The following is a 19,531-nucleotide window of genomic DNA, read 5'->3' as shown; positions in this document are numbered from 1 at the left end:
TTTTTATGGGGATTTAAAAAAATGCTAGTTGCTCTGTATAAGAGCGTCTGTTAAATTACTAAAATGTAATATGTAAAAATGTGTGTATACTGTGTGTGTGGAACAGCGAGTGTGTATCACACAGTGTGTGTTTGTGTTGCCTTGTCCAAGCCAAACAGAGAAAAAAGCTAAAACATGTTGACAGCCACAGTGGCAAATCTTCTCCCTCCGCAGTCTGTTTGCTTGGACCCACTCCAGCATACCACACACACAGAGCTCCAAAAACACAAAGGTCATTGTCAAAATGAGCAATTTAGCAGAACAGACACTGCAAGCCAAGTCAGAGGACTGCATTTAGCAAGAGCCCCCTGTGTTTCACCAGCTATGGAACAGTATTTGGCAGGAAGGAGGTCTCAGGGGTGATAGTGCTTTTCTCTAGTCTGAGCGGTGTGGACAGCAAAAATAAATCTAAGCTTCGTAGTGTTATGTAAGAAAGATTGGATCCAGTTTCCCATGGACCAGGCAGCAAGAGACTGCTGATGAGAGTGGTTTAGCATTAGTAACCACTCCACTGAGGCATAGAGCTGAATGGGGCACTGTAAATAGTCAGGGAGCCTTATACTAAGTGGGCTGAGCGATGCATGCAGTGTCTAGAGAAAGCTCACAACTGAGGCAGGACTCAAGGTGACAATACATAGAGATGATAGGAAGAGCTCTGTCAGTTTCTTCATAGCTCCCTAGCAGGTCAATACAGTATGTGATCAAAATGCACTATGGCACAACTTAATTTATATCCAATGACTTTGAGTTGAGTAATTGAGCGTTACCCTTAGTGCAATGGCCATTAATAAAACCTGGTTAGTAGGGATGTTCAGTCTGGACCGCATGGCTCCAGGGATGCTGAGCACAGAGCGAGGAAATGAACCTTGACCATTGTCCAGTTTGACTTGGCTAGGATGATGTGGTCTGACAGACACCAAGGACCAACGCCAACACAGCTTTCTGTGTCAAAGGGTGTCGGTCTACATTTCACCTAATATCGATTGACAGGCTTTTACTGCTTAACTATTACGATCAGCTAATTCCTAGATCACCATTGTCTCTTGCTCCGTTTTAGGTCAAACCTTACCTATAATTCATTATTTTGTCTCAAAATCATCCATCCCAACAGATGTTTCCGAAGTTTATTCAAATGCCCGAGAGGAAGTCACAACTGAGTTTAGCTTGTAGGCCTATTAGTATGTGCTAAGTAAGCACTATATTTCATCGACCAAGGAATTCTTGCTTGCCACTTACATCAGGTGAGAGACTACCTACTTTTACCTTTAGTCTCTTTCACCTGAAGTGGGTAATCAAATCAAATCAAATGTATTTATATACCCTTCTTACATCAGCTGATATATCAAAGTGCTGTACAGAAACCCAGCCTAAAACCCCAAACAGCAAACAATGCAGGTGTAGAAGCACAGTGGCTAGGAAATCTTCCTAGAAAGGCCAAAACCTAGGAAGAAACCTAGAGAGGAACCAGGCTGAGGGGTGGCCAGTCCTCTAATCAGCCATCTCCCCCAATGAACTCTGAGTGCATTTCTCTATTCAGGAGGATTCAGGTTTGGAGTACACCATGACAAGATGATCAGGTCTAAAGAGCAGAATGTTCAAGGGGCACAGAGAGTGTGTGTGTGATAAGACTGATCAATCAGCCTGGAAACTCCTGAGATATGCCCTATGACTGCAGGGCAGGGTTCCCCAACTGACAGCCCAGTCGTTGTATTTGGCACCCCCCCAAGTTCGGAGCCCAATTATTTTATTTTATTATAAAAAAAATATACATATCATTCTTGGACCTAAGACTAAAAACACCAGGAAATCAGCTCCAAGTGATTTAAAATTGTGGAATTCTGTTCAAGTATTCCCACGTATAGAGATACGTGATCGTATACAAAATGTAAGAAAGGTTTGAAATAATGTCAAATATCTCTTTGGGCTTCTTGTGGTCAATTTGCAGTCTACAAATTAATAGGAATTATGTTCCGGACCCCCAAATACCTGCTCAAGAAAAAACAAAAACAATTGGGCCTGCGGCTGAATGTATATGATGATCCCTGTTGTATGGGATATGGTGGAGTCAGTAGTTATTCACTGCCCCCTGCTGGTGAAATATAGCATGCTTCTTGGTGTGGGGGACATATCGCTGACGACAGCTTTTGGCTTGTAACTGGAATCAAAAGGAAAGCTAAGCAGCATCATATCACACTAATTCACTTCCATCTCAACAAAAACTTCTTTGATGCACCTGATTTCAATAAAACCAACTGGGGTTGTATCATCACAAGTTTATTATGACTACAATAAAAACAAAATAAAAAAGAAATACAGAGATGCATTACATGAACAGAGTTAAATGTGATGTAAGGGAAGGGAACCCCATCGTTGTTTATTACAGTCAATACAGACTTGTTTACAGTCATTGGTCATTGTAAGTAAACAACAACAGGGTTATGTTAATGGGTTGAGTTTTAACAACCAGACTTTCCTCCCCCACCGTCTTCAAAAACAGGGTTTCCCAGCCCTGGTCAAGGGGGCCTACTGTGTAGCAGCTGGAGTGCAGTCCAGTATGCACAGTAAACCTCAAAGACCAGAATGGAGAAATGCCTACAAACATAAAATGAAAAATGTAATGATTACTGTAGCAGGGCCAATATAATAGAGAGAGAAAAAAAAGACAAAATAACCAGCAATGAAACGTTCTAACATGACTGAAGTTATACACTGCGGTCCATGGCTAGATTATTTAAACGACAAGAAATGGAAGAGGATAATATTTTTGGATGAGGGCCAAAAAATAATGATAACTAAATAACAAAAATTGTTATAAAAACAAAAACGCCTGAGGTGTGTAGCTTGGTGTGTAGCTTCCTACTCCACAGTTTGGTCATTTGGCGTTAAATAGAACACTACAACAAAGTCGTGCAGTCTCCAAGGTCATCTAACTAGAAAGAGGATAAGAAAGCAAGAAGTCTTGTGGCATTCTGGGTTTCAAAAAGAAAATGAAATCTTCTCTGAAATCATGAAATAGCTCATACCTGGGTAGTTTTTTGTGCGTGGGACTGCGTGTGTGCTTGAGAACTGCGAACCAAAAAACATGATTGTACAACAGTCTAACATGCCCATTTCAGGAAGAATAAGAAAGGTCTTTGGGGAGGAGAGAACAGAAAGGAGACATGTTCCAGGACTGTCTGTGACAGTGGGTCTAATGTAGGACCCCAGGTAGAACCCACTTCCCCCAGACATAACACACTGCTCCTTCATGCATACACACAGTAACAGGTTGTTGGTCGACAGACAAACTGACAGTCCAGGTTGGTAAAATGGCAACCAGTACATTGTCACACGGTGGTCTTCCCGAAATACTTTTAAAATATCTTCTTCTTTTTGTTCTTTTCCAGGGTCCTGTAGGGGCGTGAGAGAGAGGAGAACAGAGATGGAGAGGGAAGAGAGACAGATTACTAAATTGATTATGAGGCAGAGCTCTTTATAATGAGCTGTGTATGCAGTATATGCTGCGCTGTGTACTTGTGTGATATCCAAACAGCACTATGGCTGCGCCCGGTGCCATTTTCAGCCTTTCAACGGTGTGTATTGTCTCAAAGGGAGTGTGTTTTGTGCTCTGCCTTTTCCCAACCCTTGAGACACATTTGTTTCTCCCAAAATAATAACCTTCCATCATATTCTATGATGGTACAGGATGAGGTGAGGAGGAAAACCCTAGTCATAGACTGTTGTCTCTGGTACCGCACGACAAGCGGTACCAGAGCGCCAAGTCTAGGACCAAAAGGCTCCTTAACAGCTTCTACCCTCAAGCCATAAGACTGCTGAACAATTAATCAAATGGCTACCAGGACTATTTACATTGACCCCCCCCTATTTGTTTTTACACCGCTGCTACTCACTGTTTATTATCTATGCATAGTCACTTCACCCCCACCTACATGTACGAATGACCTCTAACCTGTACCCCCGCACCGGTACCCCTTGTATATAGCCTCGTTATTTTTATATTATTGTGTTACTTTTTACTTTAGTTTATTTGGTAAATATTGTCTTAACTCTTCTTGAACTGCACTGTTGGTTAAGGGCTTGTAAGTAAGCATTTCACGGCAAGGTCTACACGTTGTATTCGGCGCATGTGACAAATAAAGTTAGATTTGATTTGTGTAGAAAAACACATACTGCATTATATGACAGTGAAAAAAAACATGGTTGAATAATTGTTCATGGTTGACTCCATGTAATATAGTTCTATAGGAATGTACGTGTTGGCCGTCTTCTTCATGTGAGTTGTAGTGTGCTGTACCTGGATGCGTCTAGTTTCTGTTGCTCCAGCACCCTCTGCTGTGCCTCCCAGTTGTGCTTCTCGTCCTCCAGCTGGCGTCTCTTCTCCTCCAGCTCCCTGTGCTGGGCCTCCAGGTTCTTCTTCATCTGCTCATGGCGCCGCTGGAGCTGGAGACAGGACAGTTTGCACCATTTGCATGGCTGGAGTCTAGTGTATGTGTGTGTGTGTGTGTGTGTGAGAGATATATTTGTGTGTCTGTGTGAGTGTGTTAGATGCATCTATTTTTTATGAATACATTGTTAATTAAAACATACAAATGTAACCATTCAAACTGGTGTCTTTTTTAAGTGATATTGCTCCATTAATAAATAAACAAGGGGCGAGTGAGTAAGTGAGTTTTAGTGGTGTGAAGGTGTTGTTAGGTTCCTGTACCTCTAGCTCAGAGTCTTTGAGCTTCTGGATCTTCTCCTTGACCTTCATCTCAAACACCTGCTCCATTTCCATCTCCATCTTCTCCATTTTGGTCACGTGCTCCCTCCTCTCCTCCTCCATCTGGGCCAGGGGACTCCTGCAGGGTTAAAGCACGCACACATCATCCACCAGTCTGAGGCCTTAAACCCCAGCACTAGCCAAGAGTAGTCAAACTCAGACTTTGGGCCAGGATGGAAATTCCTGTCACGATCTCTCCTGCATACACTTATGCCTGGAGGAGGAGGAGCAGGGGAGAGGAAGGCCTTGGATGTGGAAGACCCAGCAATTCAGTGAGAGGATAATATTCATTTATGTTAGTAAAGCCATTGCGTCGCTGAGTTAGTGAACGCCAAGCCACCAAAAAGCTCTATTGGTACAGTTGCTAAGTGAAGCTCACAAAAAAAAGCATGAGCCTAATCATAGGACAAAAATGATTTTACTGGAAGACTATTGGAGACTATTCTACCAACAAGTATTCAATGAAGACTTCTGGGCAGTTTGCTAATGCTGTAGAATGATTTCATCTATATTGTGACCTGGTAGGGGCCTCTAGCTTATAATAAAGAGCTGCACCTCTATACAAACACAGGGAATGTACGAGGCAGATGGAAAAACAGATAGGAGAGAAAGTAGAAACGGAGCTAACTTGAAGAACTGAAATGACACTTACATGCCTTCACTTGTGTCAAATCTAAAAAAAGAGAAACACACACACTTAGCATGCTGATATGATGACCATGCGTTAGAGAGCTATTACCTAGCTAATGAGAACGAATGCTGCTGGTTACTTTGGCATTACGGTGCATTATTTTAGTGAGGTTCTCTGTGCTTGGCTGTGAATTAGCAATGGTTAAGGCTTATTAGACTGTTAGATCCAGCTCAGATTCTGGGCTGTGTGTGTGGGTGACTGTTAGTCCCTGTGATCAGGGGAGAGGATTGCAGTAGTGCAGGGTCTTGTCTCATTCCCTTCATCCACACTGATACAGAAATGGAATGGAGAGAAATGAAAAACAGAACCACTTACAAGCACCTTTGGTCGACTGTTGGTTAGTACTAACTTGGTCATTGGTCCCTTGTTCTTGTTGTTGTCCACTCCGTTGTATGTGACGGCTGCTAGCTTCCTGCTGCGGTAGTTCTCATAGTGGACGTTGTTGGTCACATCCTTCAGGTCCTGCATGTGGGTTCTGGATCAAATCAAATTAAAACTTTATTTAAACTGCATGTAGATTCTGGAACAAGAAGACAGAACAGAACCACTCAAATACAACTTTATTTAAACTAAAATTAACCACAGCAATAAACTTTACAGTAAAAAAACGATGTGACACTAAAACAGTCCGAGAGAGCAGTGAGGAACGATATGGCACTGAGAACTGGCACCATAATGTCTCTGCCATCTGCTGATGCTCATGCAGAGTGTAAAACAGGACACTCAGTGGTGCATGACCATCATGCAGAGTGTAAAACAGGACACTCAGTGGTGCATGACCATCATGCAGAGTGTAAAACAGGACACTCAGTGGTGCATGACCATCATGCAGAGTGTAAAACAGGACACTCAGTGGTGCATGACCATCATGCAGTGTAAAACAGGACACTCAGTGGTGCATGACCATCATGCAGAGTGTAAAACAGGACACTCAGTGGTGCATGACCATCATGCAGTGTAAAACAGGACACTCAGTGGTGCATGACCATCATGCAGAGTGTAAAACAGGACACTCAGTGGTGCATGACCATCATGCAGAGTGTAAAACAGGACACTCAGTGGTGCATGACCATCATGCAGTGTAAAACAGGACACTCAGTGGTGCATGACCATCATGCAGAGTGTAAAACAGGACACTCAGTGGTGCATGACCATCATGCAGTGTAAAACAGGACACTCAGTGGTGCATGACCATCATGCAGTGTAAAACAGGACACTCAGTGGTGCATGACCATCATGCAGTGTAAAACAGGACACTCAGTGGTGCATGACCATCATGCAGTGTAAAACAGGACACTCAGTGGTGCATGACCATCATGCAGTGTAAAACAGGACACTCAGTGGTGCATGACCATCATGCAGAGGAATGTGTTTGTGTTACAACAGTACCTGATGAGCATGTTCCTCAGGATGGTGAAGTCACAGTGCTCTCCATTCTCCACTAGAGAGAGAGAGAGAGAGAGAGAGAGAGAAAGAGTCAGATTTGTCAGTTACCACAAGGGGGTGTGACAGTCACAGGAGGGAGATCGAGAGCTAGTCACTGCTGAAGGGAAGACCTCACGTCCACTCTCCTTGTAAAACATGGGAGAAGGTCACAGGGGAGGGGCCTCTGGCTTTCTCATCCAATGAGTTTTGAGAAGGGGACAAGACAGGATGCGAGGAGTATGCAATTAAGATCTTCCCCTAGAGGTTGCGTGGAGTAGACAGGAAGGAGAGTCTGGGTGTAATACTGTCAGCAGCCACAATGTGGTGCCAGACACCATGTATACTCCCACATACACTAGTTCCCCTGAGGTTTCTGCCTGACTGCTGTGTGTAGGGAGTGGATCACATAGCTGAAGTGTGGCCTTCCCCTCTCCCTCTCTATATTTATACACTTACACGGTGCCAGAAACATTTTTGGTAATCCAAAACTCACTCCCCATGGGCGGGTTTCATGCAACCGCCACAGAGGTACTGTAGTCGTAGTAACCGCACAATTCATCCAGTCGAGAGAACACAACTTTACTATTTTATACCAAAATGACAGCATCTCACATACACTACAGACCAAATATGTTGACTTGTAATCTGGTCATAGACAGAGATAAAGAGCTGTATCTGAATGGTAGAGTTTAGAGTACAGCTTTCCCCATCTACTCTTGCAGCGGTACAAAACAGTGGGGAGCAAAGAGGGGACATTAATTAACTTCTGGGGTTGGAGTGTATTCTCGTGTGTGTGTGTGTGTGTGTGTGTGTGTGTGTGTGTGTGTGTGTGTGTGTGTGTGTGTGTGTGTGTGTGTACACATGACCTGAGCTCTGGGGTCATGAGGTTAAAGTTCAAAATAGCTAGCTAAACTTCATACAGGTCTACTCTACTAAGACAAGTGCTGTAGAGTCTAGAATCATTTAGAGGGAGTGGTGCTAAAGCAGCTTCCTGTCGGTCGGTCTGTCTGTCTGGCACCAAAGAGAACTGAACACATATCCTGTCGGTCTGTCTGGCACCAAAGAGAACTGAACACATATCCTGTCGGTCTGTCTGTCTGGCGTCAAAGAGAACTGAACACATATCCTGTCGGTCTGTCTGTCTGGCGTCAAAGAGAACTGAACACATATCCTGTCGGTCTGTCTGGCACCAAAGAGAACTGAACACATATCCTGTCGGTCTGTCTGGCACCAAAGAGAACTGAACACATATCCTGTCGGTCTGTCTGTCTGGCGTCAAAGAGAACTGAACACCTATCCTGTCGGTCTGTCATCAAAGAGAACTGAACACCTATCCTGTCGGTCTGTCATCAAAGAGAACTGAACACATATCCTGTCGGTCTGTCTGTCTGGCATCAAAGAGAACTGAACACATATCCTGTCGGTCTGTCTGTCTGGCATCAAAGAGAACTGAACACATATCCTGTCGGTCTGTCTGTCTGGCATCAAAGAGAACTGAACACATATCCTGTCGGTCTGTCTGTCTGGCATCAAAGAGAACTGAACACAAATCCTGTCGGTCTGTCATCAAAGAGAACTGAACACATATCCTGTCGGTCTGTCTGTCTGGCATCAAGGAGAACTGAACACATATCCTGTCGGTCTGTCTGTCTGGCATCAAAGAGAACTGAACACATATCCTGTCGGTCTGTCTGTCTGGCGTCAAAGAGAACTGAACACAAATCCTGTCGGTCTGTCTGTCTGGCGTCAAAGAGAACTGAACATATCCTGTCGGTCTGTCTGTCTAGCGTCAAAGAGAACTGAACACATATCCTGTCCATCTGTCTGGCATCAAAGAGAACTGAACACATATCCTGTTGGTCTGTCTGTCTGTCTAGCATCAAAGAGAACTGAACACATATCCTGTTGGTCTGTCTGTCTGTCTAGCATCAAAAAGAACTGAACACATATCCTGTCGGTCTGTGTCTGGCATCAAAGAGAACTGAACACATATCCTGTCAGTCTGTCTGTCGTCAAAGAGAACTGAACACATATCCTGTTGAATAGAACACGTCTGTCTGCTATATACGGGACTCTACTCAAAACACACCCTCCATCTAAAAGGGGCTGTTATATGCTGAGTTGATACATAGCAATGGTCAGTTCATCTCAAAGCTTTTCCTTTCTTATGACATTAACAAATGTCATTTTCCTCGTATGCAAAATGACTTAAGTACTACTCTATTTGTTAAGAACATTCCATGGTCATTAAGTCACCAGTAGATATAGCTGAGTATATATACCGGACTGACGTAACTGGTCAGACGGAAACACACATCACTCAGGGCCAGAGATAACATAGCAAGTGAATGTTGATAACACAACATAACTAAATGTCAACTGCTGGGCAGGAGGCTACTGAACTTCCCCTGGTTCTAGTAGTATAATGTTTATTATAGGAATAGTGTTGAATAAGGTTACATTTTAATACTCTTTTTGAGCTGAAACTGGGAATGTAGATTTATTTGATTTAACCAGGCAAGTCCCAACTAGATGGGACTAGAAATGTCAGCATTTGAATTAAGATAGAGAGGGCCTAAGGGAAAAAGCATAACGGTCATTCTAAGTCAAACATGACCTGCAGACGCACTTCCCCAACACACACACACACACACACACACACACACACACACACACACACACACCCGTATAATATATTGACCCCAATAGTAGGGTGAGAGATTGTATTACTTCCACACGTAAACCTTTCAAAGTTAAACAAATCGACGTGTGGGGAAACCTTAGTGCTAATATCAAATAACACCCAGAGGCTGTGGTGTGTGTATCCAGGCCAGTGTCTTGACTGTGACCTCTGACCCATGGCCCCTCACCTTCCGCCACGCCCCAGGGGTACTGCCTCCCTCTCACCCGCTTCTCGTTGACCACGATGATGGTGTTGCTACCAACAACAGCCAGGGGCAAGCGATCCTGCAGGGGAGGGAGATAAACATTACACAGCAGACACACAACTCATTCAAATAACCTGTTAGACAAGGCTATGGACACACACATTCTGCTGCGGTGAAGTATGTTTACCAAAACTCCTTTTTTCAAATTGGATGGAGAATTGACTGGAGATAAAGTAGTGCATTGGGAACACAGCAACTCTAATGGCAGTGACAGTTGAGAACAGTGGTTTGTGTGTGTGTCTGTATGCTTGTGTGTTTCTGTGTGTACCTTTAGTGAGTGTGTGTTGATTATTCGCTCCTGTGTGTGTGTGACAAGTGCATAGTGTGCTGGACCAGTAGAGGACATGTGATTGTGTGACCTAATCAATACTAACCACTCAGTGGCAGCGGTAGCCAACTAACCACTCAGTGGCAGACAACTAACCACTCAGTGGCAGCCAACTAACCACTCATGGGCAGCCAACTAACCACTCATGGGCAGCCAACTAACCACTCATGGGCAGCCAACTAACCACTCATGGGCAGCCAACTAACCACTCATGGGCAGACAACTAACCACTCATGGGCAGACAACTAACCACTCATGGGCAGACAACTAACCACTCATGGGCAGACAACTAACCACTCATGGGCAGACAACTAACCACTCAGTGGCAGACAACTAACCACTCAGTGGCAGACAACTAACCACTCAGTGGCAGACAACTAACCACTCAGTAGTGTTAGATTTATGTTATGCCTTCAGCAGGGCTGTAAACATTACATTTCATGATCAGGATAAAGACAGTGTTGTGTTCTCTCCTATTCAATTCCATCTTTGGTGTGGAGAATACTGTGTGTGTGTGTGTGCGTGTGTGTGTGGGGGGGGGGGGGGGTCCAAACCTTGATCTTCTTGACCATCTTGTTCTCCTCCTCATCGTTGGTCTCTGGGAACTCGTAGATCTGGATTTTGTGCTCTGTGATTTCTCGCATGATCTATAAAGAGAGAAAGGTGGAGAGAAAGAGAGAAAGGTGAGAGAGAGGGGGAGAGAGAGAGAGAGAAAGGTGAGAGAGAGGGGGAGAGAGAGAGAGAGAAAGGTGAGAGAGAGGGGGAGAGAGAGAGAGAGAAAGGTGAGAGAGAGGGGGAGAGAGAGAGAGAGAAAGGTGAGAGAGAGGGGGAGAGAGAGAGAGAGAGAAAGGTGAGAGAGAAAGGTGAGAGAGAGAGAGAAAGGTGAGAGAGAGAGAGAGAGAGAGAGAGAGAGAAAGGTGAGAGAGAGAGAGAGAGAGAAAGGTGAGAGAGAGAGAGAGAGAGAGAGAGAGAGAGAGAGAAAGGTGAGAGAGAGAGAGAGAGAGAGGGGGAGAGAGAGAGAGAGAGAGGGGGAGAGAGAGAGAGAGAGAGAGAGAGGGGGAGAGAGAGAAAGGTAGAGAGAGGGGGAGAGAGAGAAAGGTGAGAGAGAGGGGGAGAGAGAGAGAGAAAGGTGAGAGAGAGGGGGAGAGAGAGAGAGAAAGGTGAGAGAGAGGGGGAGAGAGAGAGAGAAAGGTGAGAGAGAGGGGGAGAGAGAGAGAGAAAGGTGAGAGAGAGGGGGAGAGAGAGAGAGAAAGGTGAGAGAGAGGGGGAGAGAGAGAGAGAAAGGTGAGAGAGAGGGGGAGAGAGAGAGAGAAAGGTGAGAGAGAGGGGGAGAGAGAGAGAGAAAGGTGAGAGAGAGGGGGAAAGAGAGAGAGAAAGGTGAGAGAGAGGGGGAGAGAGAGAGAGAAAGGTGAGAGAGGGGGAGAGAGAGAGAGAAAGGTGAGAGAGAGGGAGAAAGGTGAGAGAGAGAGAGAGGGGGAGAGAGAGAGAGAAAGGTGAGAGAGGGAGAAAGGTGAGAGAGAGAGAGAGAGGGGGAGACAGAGAGAGAAAGGTGAGAGAGAGAGAGAGGGGGGAGGTGGTAGAGTTAATGTGAGTCGTGCTTCCCTCTGGTTATGTTTCCATCTAGGCCAACGAGCCACAAACATCAATACTCACTCAGGCTGAAGGGGCAGTCAATACACAGGATGAGGGAACTGTGCGCAGCACGTACACACACTCGTTGAGTCACATGCAACAACTGTGCATCACTTACTTATCGCATGTGTTATCTCCCACAGGAATAGCTTGAATACACTACTAATATCACACAGTCTACATCTGCATTCAGAGAAAGACACACACACCATGTCCTGTGTGTACACAGTGCCCACACATACACACCTGCTTCTTGAACTGTTGGCACTCCTCAGGAGTCATTGTGTCCGCTTTGGCGATGAGGGGGATGATGTTCACTTTTTCATGTAACCGCTTCATGAACTCTATATCAAGAGGCTTCAACCTGGAGAGAGAGGTTTTGAGTTTCAACAAGTTCCTTTAATTTAACATGGTCAAGGTGAAGCTTGTTGGTGCTACACCGGAGGGATGGAGAGAGGGATGGAGAGAGGGAAGAGGGGTAGAAAAACTCAGATTTCACAGCTTGGCTGACCTCGGGACTAAAGAAAAAACAATTTCCTGTTCAGAATGAATCTCCCTCTCCATGGCAGCATCTGGCCCACAATACACTGTAAATCTACTGAACAGCACAGCACTCTTCTGTTCTGCCTGAAAACTATTTCATTTAAACAGCCATCAAGTTGGTATTTGATACAGAGTTACAGATTCCAGTCTGTAAAAGTAGATCCTGGGATATCTAAACAACGATGAATCCTGGCACGCAGACAACATGTACAAGTCTATGCTCTGCCTTGGCTGTGGCTAGATTCAACTGTATGTTCAGAAAGTTAGATCAAGAGAGCAGCATGAATCATCGCACTTTGAAAAATGATTGTGTTTGTTTCAGTCTCCATTTTGAAAGATCAGTTTGTGCAAACACACACACACACACACACTTGGCCTACACCCCCCCCCCCCACACACACTCCCACCGCCTGCCCCCACACCCACGGCTTGCCCCCACACCCACGGACTACACACCCCCCCACACCCACGGACTACACCCCCCCCACACACAGCCTGCCCCCACACACACGGCCTGCCTACCTGCCTACACACACACAGCCTGCCCCCACACACACGGCCTGCCTGCCTACACACACGGCCTGCCTGCACACACACGGCCTGCCTACCTGCCTACACACGGCCTGCCTACACACGGCCTGCCTACACACGGCCTGCCTACACACGGCCTGCCTACACACGGCCTGCCTACACACGGCCTGCCTACCTGCCTACACACACACGGCCTGCCTACACACGGCCTGCCTACACACGGCCTGCCTACACACACACGGCCTGCCTACCTGCCTACACACAGCCTGCCTACCTGCCTACACACGGCCTGCCTACACACGGCCTGCCTACCTGCCTACACACACACGGCCTGCCTACCTGCCTACACACACACGGCCTGCCTACCTGCCTACACACACACGGCCTGCCTACACACACACGGCCTGCCTACCTGCCTACACACACACGGCCTGCCTACACACGGCCTGCCTACACACGGCCTGCCTACACACGGCCTGCCTAACTGCCTACACACACACGGCCTGCCTACCTGCCTACACACACACGGCCTGCCTACACACGGCCTGCCTACACACGGCCTGCCTACACACGGCCTGCCTACCTGCCTACACACACACGGCCTGCCTACACACGGCCTGCCTACACACACGGCCTGCCTACACACACACACACGGCCTGCCTACCTGCCTACACACAGCCTGCCTACCTGCCTACACACGGCCTGCCTACCTGCCTACACACACACGGCCTGCCTACCTGCCTACACACACACGGCCTGCCTACCTGCCTACACACACACGGCCTGCCTACACACGGCCTGCCTACCTGCCTACACACACACACGGCCTGCCTACCTGCCTACACACACACGGCCTGCCTACCTGCCTACACACACACGGCCTGCCTACCTGCCTACACACACACGGCCTGCCTACCTGCCTACACACACACGGCCTGCCTACCTGCCTACACACACACGGCCTGCCTACCTGCCTACACACACACGGCCTGCCTACACACGGCCTGCCTACACACGGCCTGCCTACACACGGCCTGCCTACCTGCCTACACACACACGGCCTGCCTACACACACACGGCCTGCCTACACACGGCCTGCCTACCTGCCTACACACGGCCTGCCTACACACACACGGCCTGCCTACACACACACGGCCTGCCTACACACACACGGCCTGCCTACACACGGCCTGCCTACACACGGCCTGCCTACACACGGCCTGCCTACACACGGCCTGCCTACCTGCCTACACACGGCCTGCCTACACACGGCCTGCCTACCTGCCTACACACGGCCTGCCTACACACGGCCTGCCTACCTGCCTACACACGGGCCTGCCTACACACACACGGCCTGCCTACCTGCCTACACACGGCCTGCCTACACACACACGGCCTGCCTACACACACACGGCCTGCCTACCTGCCTACACACGGCCTGCCTACACACACACGGCCTGCCTACACACACACGGCCTGCCTACACACGGCCTGCCTACCTGCCTACACACACACAGCCTGCCTACCTGCCTACACACACACGGCCTGCCTACCTGCCTACACACACACGGCCTGCCTACACACGGCCTGCCTACCTGCCTACACACACACGGCCTGCCTACCTGCCTACACACACACGGCCTGCCTACCTGCCTACACACACACGGCCTGCCTACCTGCCTACACACACACGGCCTGCCTACACACGGCCTGCCTACCTGCCTACACACACACGGCCTGCCTACCTGCCTACACACACACGGCCTGCCTACCTGCCTACACACACACGGCCTGACTACCTGCCTACACACACACGGCCTGCCTACACACGGCCTGCCTACCTGCCTACACACACACGGCCTGCCTACACACGGCCTGCCTACACACGGCCTGCCTACACACGGCCTGCCTACCTGCCTACACACACACGGCCTGCCTACACACACACGGCCTGCCTACACACGGCCTGCCTACCTGCCTACACACGGCCTGCCTACCTGCCTACACACGGCCTGCCTACCTGCCTACACACGGGCCTGCCTACACACACACGGCCTGCCTACCTGCCTACACACGGCCTGCCTACACACACACGGCCTGCCTACACACACACGGCCTGCCTACCTGCCTACACACGGCCTGCCTACACACACACGGCCTGCCTACACACACACGGCCTGCCTACACACACACGGCCTGCCTACACACACACGGCCTGCCTACCTGCCTACACACACACGGCCTGCCTACACACGGCCTGCCTACCTGCCTACACACACACGGCCTGCCTACCTGCCTACACACACACGGCCTGCCTACCTGCCTACACACACACGGCCTGACTACCTGCCTACACACACACGGCCTGCCTACACACGGCCTGCCTACCTGCCTACACACACACGGCCTGCCTACACACGGCCTGCCTACACACGGCCTGCCTACACACGGCCTGCCTACCTGCCTACACACACACGGCCTGCCTACACACACACGGCCTGCCTACACACGGCCTGCCTACCTGCCTACACACGGCCTGCCTACCTGCCTACACACACACGGCCTGCCTACACACACACGGCCTGCCTACACACACACGGCCTGCCTACACACACACGGCCTGCCTACACACACACGGCCTGCCTACACACACACGGCCTGCCTACACACACACGGCCTGCCTACACACACACGGCCTGCCTACCTGCCTACACACGGCCTGCCTACACACACACGGCCTGCCTACCTGCCTACACACGGCCTGCCTACACACACACGGCCTGCCTACCTGCCTACACACGGCCTGCCTACACACACACGGCCTGCCTACACACACACGGCCTGCCTACACACACACGGCCTGCCTACACACGGCCTGCCTACCTGCCTACACACGGCCTGCCTACACACGGCCTGCCTACCTGCCTACACACGGCCTGCCTACACACGGCCTGCCTACCTGCCTACACACGGCCTGCCTACACACGGCCTGCCTACACACGGCCTGCCTACCTGCCTACACACACAGGGCCTGCCTACACACACACACACACACACACACACACACACACACACACACACACGGCCTGCCTACACACACGGCCTGCCTACACACACACACACACACACACACACACACACGGCCTGCCTACACACCCACCCACCCCCGCACGGCCTGCCTGCCTACACACCCACCCACCCCCGCACGGCCTGCCTGCCTACACACCCACCCCCGCACGGCCTGCCTACACACCCACCCCCGCACGGCCTGCCTACACACCCACCCCGCACGGCCTGCCTACACACCCACCCACCCACCCACACACACACCCACCCACCCTACACACCCACCCACCCACACTGCCCTCAGTCCAGCTGTGCTGGTAATGTGCTGTGAGTCCCGTGGGGACACAGAGGAAGAGACAGATGTTAACTATCAATGGAGCCATACGGTGCTAGTCCTCTTGGATGACCACAGACTGTTACCAGCCAGCCAGGCACAATAGAGACCAGAACAAGGACTTGGTCAGAGATATAGGCACACTTTGGGCCAAGACAGTGAGGAACACCAGCATCCAAATGAGAGAGCACAGGCCTGTCAAATCACCCTTTGTTTATGGGGAGCACAGCGCAGCCCACAGAGATGCAACAGCAGGGCCAGCTGTGTGGAGCAGAGGACAGACAGGAGATACAGAGATGAGAAACAGCCTCCAACAAAGTGAACCCAGGAGAAGAGAGATACCTAAATGTTGTCCCAGTGTGTGTCTCAGCAGCCCCAGTAAAGGGGGGGGGGGCACCTAGGCCTAAATTAAGACTGACAGCTGTACTCCTCACCAGGGGCATGAGGGTGGATGACCAGCTAGCATTATGTAAACAGTCTTAGGCTACACATTAGTTGTACTACTGATTTGTTCCCGTGACCAATACCCCGTCTAGTCTGCCCTGATAGGGAATGGTCAAGAGCATCAAGAACATGTTCAATCTCAAATGAGAGGAGGAAAACACTTCTCTTCCCGTGGAGAATAATTATTCACAGTTTGAGAAGCGGCAGGGACTAAATTTAAACTACCATAGTGTTTCAAGAATGGCACCATTCCAGCTGCAGTACCTACCCGTGTCCAGAGGGGGCAATGAAGTAGAGGCAGCAGTGCACTCTGTTGTCAGGCATCTGCCGTCTGTTGACCCGGGACTCTGAGTTGAGGTAATCCTCAAACTTACTGTCGATGTGATCGATAACTGGCTGCCAGCTTTATAGGAGAGCAGAGCACAGACATTACTCAATATTTAATGTAGAATATACACATTCAGATAGAGATATAGGGCAGGCTAGCCAGTCAGCAAGCAGATCAGAAGGTCAGCCAGCTAGCTAGTCAGACGTACCAGTTACTGTTGTCGACAGCGTCCCCGAACCCTGGGGTGTCAACGATGGTGAGAAGCAGCTGAACTCCTCCTTCCTTTACCAGCACCTTGGACTGCTCCACCTGAGATTGTAGAGAACACTAAATAATTAGAACAAAGACATGTAGAAAACCAGCACAGAATCATGGTGAACTATAAAAAAAACACCATGACATCAATTTCTCTCCATTTACATTTAATTTAAATAGGGACATGTACAAACAGACGCATTGAAAAAAGAATCCTCCGATGCGTTGCACCATAGTGTGTGTATAACTTGCGCTAATTTATGCTAATCATGACAGTTTGCAGTCTCGCCACCTCCGAGCACTCCTCTGTTGAGGAGATGGGCTCAGATTCAGGGGCTTGGTTAGGGGGTCTGACAGTCCTTTCATCTTTATCTAGAAAGTATCTGTTTGGAGAAGTAAGCTAACCATCAAACTACAAAAGCCCAGGTGACAAGAAATGTGGTTTTGCCAAATATAAATCACAGATAGAGATACACTTGTTGAGGGTTGACAGCCAGGCAGACTGTGGATGAATCCATCAACAGGGTGTTAGACGATATTTGACCTTAGACCCAGAGAGAGCTCTAGTAATATTTGGCTGCCTACCTGGAGTGTCCAATACAGGGTGTACATAGCAGATTGCAGAGTGGCCTCTTAGCTGACCAGAGAGCTTTAACCAGCAGGCGGTCCAGACCAAACCTTGTGATTAGCAGATGAGCTGCACTTCAATGATTTAATCAGGAGGAACCATATGAAGGCCTGCAGTGTTCCACTCAGATCACAATAGAAGGCATTGTGTGTGTTAAAGCAGCTCTGTGTACAGTAAGCAAGCTCTGCTTCAGCAGTTGTACACAGACCAACATAAAACACTACTATACCTCATTTGTTTTCACACACACACACACACACACACACACACACACACACACACACACACACACACACACACACACACACACACACACACACACACACACACACACACACACACACAGGGATGTACTTGGTGATATAAACGGCCTTACCATCCTTTTGTTTACTTAATGACATACTTCATTGCTGTAGGACCAGTTTGAGTAGGCCAGCCCAGCCAGCAGCCCATAGTTTCTCAAAGAGCAGCACATTTGAGTTTAACCTCAGCAGCTAAACTGAGCCGTCACCTTCCACTTAGAAAGCACGTAGAATGCCTGTGGTTTAGGCATGAGGCTGGGTTACGGCTGCTCTACATCCACCCCACCCGCTGGGCCCTAGCTAAAGGCTTCCTCTCCCCCTATGTGAACATACAAACACAAAAAAAATTAAATTATGGAATAACATTTTTAACAAATATTGTGTTGCAATTCTGACCTACAATAATACCTTTCAGAGTTGTCAGTTTCATGTCACTAACAAAAACAATGTACAGCGGCCTATGAGGAGTGCTACGCGAACAAGCATAACATAGTATTAAAAAATACGTAAGTCAGGGAAACCGGAGAGGTATCCTGCACGTTTTCAGGTTTAAAGTCTCTGTTACTCCTCAGTTGAGTTTACTTCACCTTTAGGTAGCTAATGTAATGGATTTGTTTGCCAGCACAAGTCTAGACAGCACTAGCTGTATTATGCCTACAACAGTGAAGTTTCAGTCTGCTAGGTGTATCTCTATAGCATGGGCATATCTCTGGGCGACGTGGACATCCCTATGCATGCACCTTATTCAAATATGACTAATTCGGGCTTCCTGTTGAGCAATGTAGAAATAAGTCGCACGAGGTCTCTTCTCCGACAACTTTTGTAAATAATCCTCAATTTCTCCTAAATTCATAACTTTTGAAGTCATGAAAATTATTTTAATTACCCAGTAATAGAGCGTACCTAAGTTGGCATGAGCAAACCAGTCACACGCTTCAGCTAAAATGGCTACCACTCCACCTTCATTGAAGGCTTCAATAGCCACTCTGGGTGATACGGCTAACCCGATAACACTGGAGATCCTTGTCAGAGAGCTGGCGAAATCGCGTGAAAGTTTGGCAGCAGAACTCACCGAATTGCTGAATAACTCACTGGCGGCTGCACTGGATCCAATTCAGGCAACCGTGGAAACGATCCGGGGTTCTGTGGCATCTCCCACTGGCCGAAGTTGAGGCCGGGCTCTCTGGCCACAGCGACCAACTCACTACGCTGGAAACCAGGCTTGAGGATGTGGCCGCCGCCAACAAGTCTCTGCAGCTACAAGTGGAAGATTT

The 19,531-nt window shown here is 48.5% G+C and overlaps 1 protein-coding gene across 2 annotated transcripts in view; it reads right to left on the bottom strand.

The window, feature by feature from the left end:
- Positions 1 to 2,297: 2,297 nt before the first annotated feature.
- The window catches only part of LOC120022625 (septin-7-like), a 50,607-nt gene continuing 33,373 nt past the window's right edge, over positions 2,298 to 19,531 (bottom strand). Inside the window, exons 5-15 of one of the 2 annotated variants that reach the window (XM_038966601.1) lie at positions 17,281 to 17,381; positions 17,013 to 17,147; positions 12,072 to 12,189; positions 10,748 to 10,840; positions 9,788 to 9,884; positions 6,882 to 6,933; positions 5,842 to 5,967; positions 5,454 to 5,474; positions 4,745 to 4,880; positions 4,334 to 4,479; positions 2,298 to 3,429 (exon numbers count right to left, since the gene is read on the bottom strand). In XM_038966601.1, coding sequence (XP_038822529.1) covers positions 3,393 to 3,429; positions 4,334 to 4,479; positions 4,745 to 4,880; positions 5,454 to 5,474; positions 5,842 to 5,967; positions 6,882 to 6,933; positions 9,788 to 9,884; positions 10,748 to 10,840; positions 12,072 to 12,189; positions 17,013 to 17,147; positions 17,281 to 17,381 — 1,062 coding nt within the window. In that variant the 3' untranslated portion in view covers positions 2,298 to 3,392. The remainder of the gene's footprint in view (positions 3,430 to 4,333; positions 4,480 to 4,744; positions 4,881 to 5,453; positions 5,475 to 5,841; positions 5,968 to 6,881; positions 6,934 to 9,787; positions 9,885 to 10,747; positions 10,841 to 12,071; positions 12,190 to 17,012; positions 17,148 to 17,280; positions 17,382 to 19,531) is intronic. The other variant, XM_038966602.1, reaches the window with a different exon arrangement.

This window comes from Salvelinus namaycush, chromosome 27 (assembly GCF_016432855.1).
Source record: "Salvelinus namaycush isolate Seneca chromosome 27, SaNama_1.0, whole genome shotgun sequence".
NCBI classification, from domain to species: domain Eukaryota; kingdom Metazoa; phylum Chordata; class Actinopteri; order Salmoniformes; family Salmonidae; genus Salvelinus; species Salvelinus namaycush.
The sequence above is the reverse complement of the archived record's forward strand: the minus strand, read 5'-3'. Positions and strand labels throughout refer to the sequence as shown.